Raw genomic sequence first — 12010 nt, 5'->3', positions numbered from 1 at the left:
TTTACAGAGGAGCAAGCTGAGGAAGAGAGAGGGTAGGTGACTCGTCCAAGATCACACAGCTAGAAAGGGTCTGGAGCAGGATTTCAGCTCATATCTTCCTGACTCCAGGTCCATCATTCTCTTCACTTACCACCTAGCTGCCTCAAGTTCACTTCTCGAAGAAGAGAGAAGAGAATGTACTCACTTTTCTTCTTGGTAGAGGTAGGAACTATGGAGGCAGAACATGTCATACACTGTCTGATTCCACTGGTGTACTGGCTAGATCTGCTGAACTTTTAAAAAATCTTTAAAATTCTTTAAATCTTTAATTGGCACCTTAAATTATTTAAATCTTTTAACAATCTTTAAAAATCTTTAACATCCCTTCATACAAGGGATGGAGGCCTAGGTAGGGGAGAGGTCAGACATACTGGGAAATGAAGGTGATGTAAAACCAAAAGACATTAGAGTCTCATTCGCTTGGCATTGAAGGCCATACCCAATCTTGCTCCAATGGACCTTTCTTGCCTTATTTCACATTTTCCCTTTCCATGTATTTTGTGTTCTGGTCCATATTAAGCTGTTCCCTCCATTCCACACTCCATCTACCTTCCTGCCCTCACACTGGTTCTTCCACCGGCCTGGAATGCACTGTGTCCTCCTCTCTGACCATCAGATTCCTTAGCTTCCTTTACCTCTCCATTCAGGTGCCCCCTCTTCCATGAAGTCTCCCTTGATTCTTTTAGATAAAAGCATTATCTTCCTTCTCAAATGTTCCTAGAACATTCTGTCTCTGCCTCCTTTGCCTCCCTCACACCCTACCTTGTCACAGTCCTATCTGTCTTTAAGTTCTGCTCCTCAGTGGACTGTAAGCTTCTTGAGGACACAGACTTCATCCTTTGAAAATGTTAGTGTCCCCAGGGCCCAGCCCAGTGCTGTACAGGTAGAAGCAGATGCTTACCACTTGTTTGTTGATTTGAATTAAATCTTATAGAAGTTAGTTCCAGTAAGTGGAGGCGATCATCTGGGCCTGGACATCATGCGTACTCCGTGTTCTCAGAAGCCTTGGATACAACAGCAAAAATCCACTGTCTTTATGTGTTTGGGAATTTTAAAAGTGCCTGGAGTAAATGTAGAGGGGAATCTTGGCCTCAGCCCTTAGAAAGGCTTCAGGGTAATTAATAGATTCTGTAGAATGCTTGTGAATCAATGGATGGATGGACTCCATCCATTGGAGAATGGCTGGACAAACTGACACATGAATGCAACAGAATATTATACAAGAAGAAATGACCAGCATGAGAAATTCAGAGCAACTTGGGAAGACCTCTATGGACTGATGCAGAATGGAGTTAGCAGAACCTGGAGACAATATACACAAGGGCCATGTAACATAAATGAAAGGACTACAAGAAATGAGCTAACTTCTGAAGATCATCATGGTATGGTGGGGAGAAGGCTAGCTCTGGAGCCAGAGGCCCTGGAGTCAAAACCTATCTCTGAAATTCACCACCTGAGTGACTTTGAGCAAGTCACTTAATCTCAAAGGGCCCCGGTTTCCTTATTTGTATAATGGAAGGGTTGGACTAGACTCCTTCTAGCTCTAGGTTCTGAGTCTATAGATTGTAATGACCAACTTTGGTTCTGGAGGTCAGGACCCTATTTAAAGTAGAGAGGCAAGGGAGGATGGGGGCATCTGACATGCTGTCAGATGAGGTCATTGTATGGTTTGTTTTTGCTTGTTTGCTTTTCTTTGTTATGAGGAAGGGTTCAGTTCCAAGGCACTGGAGATGAGGCAGCACAACTGTGTCTGGAAATGATGATGTCGTAAAAACCAATGGCATCAATAGAAACTATTATAGAAAAATAAATGGATGGGTCCATTACAGTCATTAAAATCCAATCAATGTCGTGCCTGGATGGAGCCAGGCCAGTCACTCAGCTGTTTGTCCCTAGACACCACAAAGAAATCAGTTTATGTTGCTGATTCTGGAAAGAACATACATCCAAAGGAGAATTTATATTAAAGTCAAGGACACAGGATATTTTCCTCCCTTTAAACTGGGCAAGATAATGTTCTTCCAGGATGGATAAATCCTTAGGAAGCTGGGAGTCAGAAGGCCTGGCTTCTCTCCTTGCTGTTGTTCATTGTTTTAGTCATGTCCAACTTTTCATGACCCCATTTGGGGTTTTCTTGGCAAAAATACTGGAGTAATTTGTCATTTTCTTCTCCAGTTCATTTTATAGATGAGGAAACTGAGGCCAACAAGTTAAGTGACTTGCCCAGGGTCACACAGTTAGGAACCATCTGAGGCTAGATTTGAACTCAAGGAGACGCATCTTCCTGACTTTGGCCCTGGCCTAGCTGCCAGCTTCTATCCTTGCTCTAATTAGCTGAGTGACTCCAGGAACATCCCATAACCTCTGAATTCGGGTCCTCATTTAGGATCACCAAGTCTGAGCCAGAAAGATCCTCAGAGATCATCTCATCCAACCTCATTTTACCGAGAAGGAAAGTAGAGCCCAGGGTTTTAGTGACTTGATCAAGGGCTACCATGCATTGAGTAGCAGACTTGGAATTTTGAGTGCAAGCCCTCTAACTCCAAATCTAGTTTTCGTAAAGGGCAAATCTGGTCATGTCACTCCCCTACTCAACAAGCTACAGTGGCTCCCTAGTGCCTCTCAGATCAACCATAAAGTTCTGTCTTTAGCATTTAAAGCCTCCCTAGTCTGGCCCCAGCCTACGTTTTCCATAGTGTACAGGGTATCCCAAGAGTCTTAGTGATTAAGTAAAGTTAAAACTTCCCTAAGACTTTTGGGATACTATGGCTATCCCGGCTAAACTGACCTTTCTTCCTTATTTGTTCAGCTATTTGCTACCTCCAGGCTGGGATACACCTCCTCCTTCCTACCCACCTCTGCCAATCTCTAGCTTCCTTCAAAACTCAGCTGAAGCCCCATGTTTCCCATCTTTATACCCACCCCCTTGGCCCCGAGCTGCCACTGTGTCCACCCCAGCTCCAATCCCCCGTGTACGTTTCATGTGCACTCACAGCTGTGCATGATGCTTCCACCAAATTGAGTGTAAGTTCCTTGAGGGCAAGTGTTTCCTTTTTGGTCCCTCCAGAGCCCACCTCGGTGCCTCACACACAGTAGGGGCTTGCTAAAATGCTTGGTGATCAATTGTTCTATCCAACCACAGCTTCTTCTTTCTCCTCTGTAGCATATGGACCCACAAGTGGATTTCATCAGTGTGGAGAAGGAACTCTGTGTGTGGGAGTTCCCAGTCTACATCTGTTATTTAGTAGACATGTCCTAAGAAATGGTCTGGGATTTAAAAAGGCCGATTAACTTGCCCAGGGTCATTTAGCCATCGTGTGTCAGACAGAAGATTTGAACCCACATCTTCCTGGCTCCGTACCCAGCCATCTATCCATTGCTACATAAATCTGCATCCAAGTTGGAGTGATGCTAATATGTGAAATTGGTAAAATTGTGAAATTGATAAAATTGTGAAATTGGTAAAATTGGTAAAATATGTGAAATTAGTAAAATTGTGAAATTGGTAAAATTGGTAAAATTCTGAAATTGGCAAAATTGTGAAATTGGTAAAAGTGTGAAATAAGCTAACATCTCCTTAGTACTTCAAGGTTCACCAAAGTTCTCATGTGCTCCTCAGTACAACCCTGTGAGGTTTCTGAGAATGAGAGAGATGAAGTGCTTTTCCTGGAGTCACATAGCCAGTAAGTGTCTAAGTCTGGATTCCTGCCTTCAGGTCCAGCATTCTGTTCACTGCACTCATGTACCTCCCAGGGATGTGCTCTGGAAAGCATAAAGCAGGAAATCGGAGGTAAGCATTCTCATGACTGTTAGGCAGTTTCAAAGCTAGGGTGGTTCCCTCTCCCTTCCTAAGAAGTTACAAAGCTTCTTAAAATCCACCCTTTAGAAAATGGTAGAGGGCATCCCTGCCTACGGTTTGCAGAATACTGAGCTCCACACATAGCCTGGCATTCCATCAATGGGCAGCCAAGCACTCCATTGTTCCCAGCTCTGCATCTCAGCTGTAGTACGTCTTGTGAGCCCAGGGATTTGGGAAGGATAAGTGGTTTCTGGCTTGTTAATTGATCAGAGAGAACAAAAGCATGTGGAAAGTCTGGCAGGGAGAGGGTGTCCTTGGCTGGCCATATTTCCCGGCAAAAATCTTGCTGCCAGTAACTTGTTCTGGGTCCCCCTAGTCATTTTCCCCATTCCAGCCCAGCCTCCACTCTCCCAGCTTCTCTTTCTTTCCCCCTCTGTTTTGCTCTCTCTTATCTAGTCTGGTTGTTTCTCTTTGCTAGGCTGAGAATGGATCACACATTATGGGTGATGGGAAATAGCAGGAGAGACACCTGTCTCGGTGACAGAGACCTGCCAGGAGAAGGAGGGAGAAGAGGCACATTCAGCTTGGGGACTGGGGGAGAAAAGGTCCCTGGGGCTTTTATCTCAGTTACAGCCACAGCTCATTTCTATAAACTCTTCAGAGTTTGGGATTAGAGATGAAGCTAGAAGGGACCTTAGAGATTGTCTATTCAACCTACTGAGTTTACAGATGAGGAAACTGAGGCCCAAAGAAGAAAGTGACTTACCCAAAGTCACACACAGTTATTGACAGAGCTGGAATAGGCGCCTCACTCTGATTCCACATTCAGGGCTCTTTCTTCCCTCACCTTGAAGCATCCCTTTGCACCTCCCTTCCCTTTACAAAGTCTCTCCTCGAGGCAACTCTCGGAGGTGGATATTGGAAGTGTTATTCTTGCCTCCAATATACAGATAAGGAAGCTAAGGCACAGTGGAATTCAGTAACCACGAGAGTAGGGCTCCCTCCACAGGTTGCCTCTCAAAGGTAGAAATTTTATTTTCTTGTCTCCCCGTCCTGCATCCAGAAAGCACCGCCCCCCCCGCCACCTGCCCCGGCTCTGCAGGGGAGGCTTGGTGGTTAGTAGCCTCCTACTTCTGATTGGGTGACCCGACCACCACAGGTCCTATTTAGAGGAATAGTACAGTAGATGGAGGCTACACTTTGGAGTTAGAAGGTCTGGGTTTGAGTCTTTGCTTTGTTCTATCGCTATTGGTAAATCATGTAGCCCCTTACTTTCTTTACTGTAAAATGGAAGTGATAATATTTTCACTAACTACCTTCACGGAGTTGTTTTATTTTCTTCTAACACATGCACTTAACTAAGGTCAGCAAAGTACTTTGCATGCCCCGGAACAGCTCTTCTCCACTTTACAGATGAGGAAACTAAGGCAGAGAGAGAGAGAGAGAGAGAGGGAGAGAGAGAGAGAGAGACAGTAATGATTTACCTAGAGCCTCATTCCTAGTAAATTAGAGGCAGCGTGCTGTTAGGGATAGGGCCGTGCACTTGGATTCTAAGCCTTGGAGGAAGATGTGGATTCCAATCTTGCCTCTGATACTTGGGAGCTGTGTGACCCTGGTCAAGTCACTTAACTTCTTCATGCCTCAGTTTCCTCAAATGTCAAAGCAAAGGACTGGTCTAGAGGGCCTCTAAGGTCCTTTCTCATTCTAGATCTATGGTTATAGCACCTGAATATCGGAGGCAGGATTCAAACCCAGACCTTTCCGACTGTAGGTACAGTACTGTGGCCCATCTGCTACCTCGATTCATTATCACACACTGCAAAGCATCATGATTCTGAGTTCTCGTTTAGCTCCCCAATTGCAGGGTGCTAAGCTTTCTCCTGACTGTTATAATTGCCTCCTAAGAAATTCTTTCATTCTCCAGTCTGCTCAACTTGATCTTTTCTTCTCTAAGATCTTCTGGCAGGCCATCAAGGGAGGCCCCCGGAGGCCAAGGGATTTCCCCCAGAGGGTCCCAGAGTCATTCCAAGGAAAGGACCGAGGCAAAGTGTCCCTTGGCACACTTCCATGGGAGTTCAACAGGAGGGGAAGGAAAGACTATTGGCTTCTTGGCTCAGAAAGGAAAGAAATGAACCGCATGCTTTGAGAGAACTCAAAGCTTTCTCTTCTTGCTATTGAGGCTTTATTTCCAATGCACCCAGCCTATTAGCAACATTCATTCTTCCCCCAATCTAGCAACGTCATTCAAGAGCCAACATCCCAACATCCCAGCCTCCCTTCAGAGTCAACATCCCAACATTCCTGCCTCCCTTAGAGCCAACATCTTTGCTCTTTAGCTAATTCTGATTGGATCAAAGGAACCCTTGGAGTGAGAATTGAATCCCACCAATTGGGGCAGTTTAGGAAGTGGAGTGGGAGAGAAAAGAGCTTTGAGGCTGGCAGAGAAGAACCCTGGGCCTCCAATCAGGCTCTGCCACTCAGTCTTAAGCCATTGTGGTCTTAGGAAGTCACCTAACTCTTTGGGCTTTAGGTCTTTTTAAGACTCTCTAATTTGCTGAGTGGGAAGAATTCCCACAGCTAGAGAATTTCCTCCAAGAGTTGCTGTGAGAACCCAGCAAGATGCAGTGAGATGAAAACACTTTTGTAAGTTCCAAACTCTCTTCAAAGGGAAGATGTGATTTATTGTAAGGAGCAGTCCTGGATCTGGCAAGATTCCAAGCATGGCTCAGGATGAGCTATTGTGACTTTGAGCTTGGGGTTCTGATGGCTTCTCCCCTGTCTCCCTCGCTCCTTACTGCCTGGTACATGAGATCCTCCAGGCTGTGGCTGCAGCCCTCCTCCCTAGCCTCATCTTAAATAGAGGTTTCCTTACATAGAGGTTTCCTCTCCACCCTGGATTACAAGCAGCTCCCTGAACTTGGCACCCATCTCTGGTGCTTCCTGTGGGCTGTCCCTTGGGACATAGGGTGAGTACTCCTTGCTCAGTCTTCTTATCTTCCTTTAAGGCTCAGCTCAGATGCCTTCAATGGGAAGTTTTTCCAGTGACTCTTGATTTCTCTCTCCTCACATGGCCTGGCATTCCCTTCTCTGTGTAGATGCTGTGACCAGCAGGCTCCTTGAGGGCAGAAAGCCCTTCTTAATCCCTCCCTCATTTACTAGTGTGCATCCTCCTCAAAGTTCCTTGTACTCAATGTACATATGAGTGATTGATTGTTGTCCTTCCTTCTTGAAGAAGACCAAAATGAGATCACTTGTTAGCGTCAAGTTATAGTGTGTTCGACTGTGGCTGATCAGACCAATAGGAGCACAGAATGTTCTACCACAAATATACTATAATGAGTATATATTACCCTACCCATCGGAATGTAGGCTCCCTCGAGGGCAGGGACTGTCTCATTTTTGTCTCAGGTTCCCATTTCCACTTAATCAGTATTTGCTGAGTTGAATTGAGTTGGAATACCTGCAGTTGAAGGGCAGGGGTGGGATGGGGATGGTTAGTGGCTTCTCATGGTTCCTACATGGACAGGAATACAATACAGGGGTGCAGATGGTGCTGGTGGTAAACAAGGGGACTTGGGATCAGTGGGAGGAGCCATGAAAGAAGATAATTGGATCTTAGATTTAGAGTTGGAAGGGACCTTGGAGATTATCTAGTCGGTTTCGATTAATTTTTACAGATAAGGAAACTGAGGCATAGAGAAGTTAGATGACCTGCCCAGGGTCACACAGTCCAAGGCAGGAATTGAGGGGAGATGAATTAGGTCTCTCATCCATTTACTCGAAGCTATCTTGAGAACCTCTCCAGGTCTACGGTGTGCCTTCATTTATTCTTGACAAGTCTGAATCCTTCAGAGAGACCGAGCCCAAAGACTTTGACTTGAAAGGCTGAAAGTGTTCTCTGTGTGGGAGGGGGAAGTTTCTCCTACCCATGGGAGGCCTTTTTACCCTTGAGCTGAAAAGGAAGCTGGAGGATGGGATGGCATACCAGCTGGGGTCCTAGGAATTCCATTCTCTGGGGCAGCTTAGCTGGCTCCTTGCTTCATTCTCAGCATGAAACAGAAGGGACAGTGCCAGCAGCCCCAGAAGCCAGTAAGCTGGTGATCAGGGTTTAAGGAAGGAGCTGGGCTGCGGATTTCAGAAGTAATCCCAAGTGTCTGTGTTATACCTGCCCCCTCCCCCTGCCTCTTTAGCCCAATGACTGTCTCTCTGCTCGGATCCTTCAGCCTCCAGGACCTCAGGGGACAACCAACAATAGATTCCTTAAAGTTAAGTCTGCCCTTGACCTGCTGTCAAGGTGAGAATCTGCCCCTTCTGAGTAAGCCCATGGAGATTGTGGGCTAGATTCTAGTAACAGAATGCTGGAGCTGGAGGAGACCATCTGGTCCAGCCATTTCACTTTACAGAAGAGGAAAGTTTGTACCAGAGAAGGGTAAGTGACAGCAAATAGTGTCAGGACTGGGACCAGGGGAAGCTGAATGGAGAGAGTTCTGGACTTGGGACCCTGGAGTTGTGACCCTGGGGAAACTACTTAATCTCTTTCAGCCTTAGTTTCTTCATCTGTAAAATGGGGATAATAACAGCACCTACTTCATATGGTGTCATGAAGATCTAATGAGATAGTCTATGTAAAGATTATATGTTTGCTAGCTATCACCATCATCACCACCACCATCATCATCACCACCATCATCACCACCATCATCACCATCACCATCATCACCATCACCATCATCACCACCACCATCATCATCACCATCATCACCATCACCATCATCACCACCACCATCATCACCACCACCACCATCATCACCATCATCACCATCACCATCATCACCACCACCATCATCATCACCACCATCATCACGACCACCATCATCATCACCATCATCACCATCATCACCATCACCATCATCATCACCACCATCATCACCATCATCACCATCATCACCACCACCATCATCATCACCATCATCACCATCATCACCATCACCATCATCATCACCACCATCATCACCATCATCACCATCATCACCACCACCATCATCACCACCATCATCACCATCATCACCACCACCATCATCATCACCATCATCACCACCACCATCATCATCACCATCATCATCATCACCATCATCATCAACAATAATGATAAATTCAGTTTTTAAGAACTTCCCATCCAGTGTTCTTTCCATTATGAGTGCCTGCCCTCTGAGATCACCCCCACTTACCACAGATGTTTGTGTATGTGTGTGTGTATCTATCCATCTATCTATCCCTCCATCTATAGATAGATAGAGTATTAGGCTTGAGGTCAAGAAGACCTGAGCTCAAATCCAGCCTCAGGCATTTACTAGCTGTGTGACCCTAGGCAAGTCACTTAACTTCTGTTTGCCTCAGTTTTCTTAATTGTAACATGGGGTTAATAACACAACCTACCTTGCAGGGTTGTTGTGAGGATCAAATGAGATAATATTTGTAAAGTACTTTGCACAGTGCCTGGCACACAGTAGGTGCTAAATAAAGGTTTATTCTTTGTCTATCTGTTTGTCTATCTATCTTGTATGCACACATGCACAGAATTGTTTTCATTTGGTCTCTCTCATTAGAATGTGAGCTCCTTGAAGAGAGGCACCATATTTTTTTGCCTTTTTTGTACCCTTAATGCTTAGCATGGTGCCTGGCACACAGTAAGCTCTTAAGAAATGCCTGTCGACTGACTCACATTTATAGAGAATTTTAAGGCTTTTAAAGCACTCTGTATGCATTATCTCATTTGATCCTCAGCAATCCTTGAATGTTGGTGCTATTCTTATCCCCATTTCCCAGATGGGAAACTTGAGGCATATGGTAGAAGGAGAGAGAGAAGAGAGAATAAGCATTTAAATGGTACCTACTAAATACCAGGCCCTGTGCAAAGTGCTTTTCACAAATATTATCTCATTTTGTCCTCCCAACAACCCTGAGAGTTAGGTGCTGTTAATATCCCCATTTTACAGTTGAGGAAACTGAGGCAAACAAGAGTTAAGTGACTTACTCAGGGTCACACAGATCTTCTTGGCTCCCAGATCCAGCTCTCCACCCACTGAGTCACCTTCCTTTGCCTCTTGATTTAGTTCATGGTATGGCATTCCTGACAACATTGACCCCACGCTGGCTTCTTCATTGACTTCAGACAACCAGGAGAAAGCCAGGTATCCATCCGAGCGGGGGAAATCACTGACCGTGGACAGCTCCTGACTCACAGACCGCTGCTCCTCTTTATCTATGGCCTCTAACCTCCCCCTAGGCGGGGGCTAACTGAAATGAGCCCAAGGTGAGAGCGAGCATTTGTGCAGTGCTAGAAAGGCGGACAAAGCACCTTAGGAGGCTCTTTGATCTTTACAACAATCCTCTGACGTAGGTTATCTTCTCCATTTTACTGAGGAGGAGAAAGTAACTTGACCTGAAGGTTACAACCAGTATCTGAGTCAGGATTAGAACCCAGGTCTTCTTGACCTGCAACACTTTATCTACCATACCACCAAGCTGACAGGGAAAAAAAAAGGCCCGGATCTCTACCAAGATAATCACAACAGCGAACGTTTATATAGGACTTGAGGGCTTGCAAAAAGTGCCTTCTATGGGTTATCTCATTGGATCCTCCTGTTAGGTTAGGACCCACATTTTACAGAGGTGGAAACTGAGGCTCAGAGTTTCAGTGGCTTGCTCAGGACTACAGCCTGGCGGATGTCTGAGGAGGGATTTGAACCGAGGTCTCTCTGACTCTACACCCCCAGAACCAACGCTCCCCGCCCCCCCCCCCCCGTAGACCATAAGGTTCTGTCCAACACGTCCCTGACTCCCCCTCCTCCCATCAAAAACTGCCAGATTTGGACGGAAAGGTCATCCCAAGACCGAAGGAATTCTTTGTGTCCCATTACTGGGATTCAGAGATCTTCCCTTCCACCCTTCACTTTACAAAGGAGGAAGCTGGTCTGGAGCTGAGAAGTGAGTCTCCCAGAGTCCCAGATTCCAGCTCATTGATGGTTTCAGTTACACGCTGTGGGGTGGTAGGGGAGCAGGGAGATAAGAGGAAGCAGGCTGCCTACCTTTTTCCCATGCGTCGCTCCCATGGCATGGGGGCTGGCCCACACAGGCACTGGCGTACCCCCCAGGCTTTTTCTTCTGGCCCCGGGGGAGAAAGGGAGCTTGGGACAGGGCCTCTCGCTTGAGGCAGCTTGGGTCCACTGGAGCCTGGATGAGGCGGAGGCTGCATGCACAGCCAGAAGAACCCGGTCCTGAGGCAGGCTGGCTGCTGGCCCTCAACGCACGGAACCCGGCTCTTACAGCAGACGAGCAGGAACTTTTCTTTTGATTGAGATGACCACCGAACACAAACTCATCTCCCTCCCCCTGGTGCGTCCTCCCAGTGGGGCTCAGCCTCGGCTCAGCACAGAGACGGCTTTCAGAGATGCTCTAACCTTTAAGCCCATCTCCTGGTCTGCAAAGGGACTTAGAATAATTGCCTTTGACAAAGCAGGATGCCAGAGGCGGCTGGGCCAGCCTGAGAAGAAATCCCACAAGTGGCCTCGGACCCTGAGCCAATTTCTGGCCTCTGGAATGTTTTGGCTCAGGCCCAATGCAGCATTCCTGGGGCGGGGGGGGGGGGGCTGGGTGGAAGGTGGTGGTGGGGATACGACTGTTAGCACTTAGCCTCTTGAGTTTGTTTCTCTGGTCCTAGAAAAGTCCAAGAATGAGCACCTGAAGGAAACAACTCAGTTGGGAGCAGCGGGCTCAGGCTTTTGGCCGGTGACCTCAGAGGCTGGCCAGCCGACAGACTTATGGGCTGGCTTGTCACTGCCCAACAGACATCATCCTGAACAATGAATAAGGTTACATAACATGCTGGTTGGGGGGGGGCTCCCACAGGGAACCAGCTCACTTGGGAGGAGGAGGAGGAGGAGGAGCAGGAAGAAGGGGGGGAGGAGGAGGAGGAGGAGGAGGAGGAAGGAGGGGAGGAGGAGGAGGAGGGGGAGGAGGAGGAGGAGGAAGAGGAGGAGGAGCAGGAGGAAGGGGGGGAGGAGGAGGAGGAGGGGGAGGAGGAGGAGGGACTGTTTAAGGCAGCCTGGGCAGCATCAGTGGCCCAGGAATGCAAGACCCAGTCAAGAAGACCTCATTAATAATGGATCCTTT

At 47.0% G+C, this 12010-nt stretch overlaps 1 protein-coding gene across 1 annotated transcript in view; it reads right to left on the bottom strand.

Moving 5' to 3' along the window:
• The window catches only part of FAM107A (family with sequence similarity 107 member A), a 132533-nt gene extending 121285 nt beyond the window's left edge, over positions 1-11248 (bottom strand). The window contains exon 1 of the mRNA XM_036739167.1: positions 10927-11248. Within this exon, the coding sequence (XP_036595062.1) occupies positions 10927-10950 (24 nt within the window). The 5' untranslated portion in view covers positions 10951-11248. The remainder of the gene's footprint in view (positions 1-10926) is intronic.
• Positions 11249-12010: the final 762 nt, after the last annotated feature.

Source organism: Trichosurus vulpecula, chromosome 9, assembly GCF_011100635.1.
Source record: "Trichosurus vulpecula isolate mTriVul1 chromosome 9, mTriVul1.pri, whole genome shotgun sequence".
NCBI lineage: Eukaryota > Metazoa > Chordata > Mammalia > Diprotodontia > Phalangeridae > Trichosurus > Trichosurus vulpecula.
The sequence above is the reverse complement of the archived record's forward strand: the minus strand, read 5'-3'. Positions and strand labels throughout refer to the sequence as shown.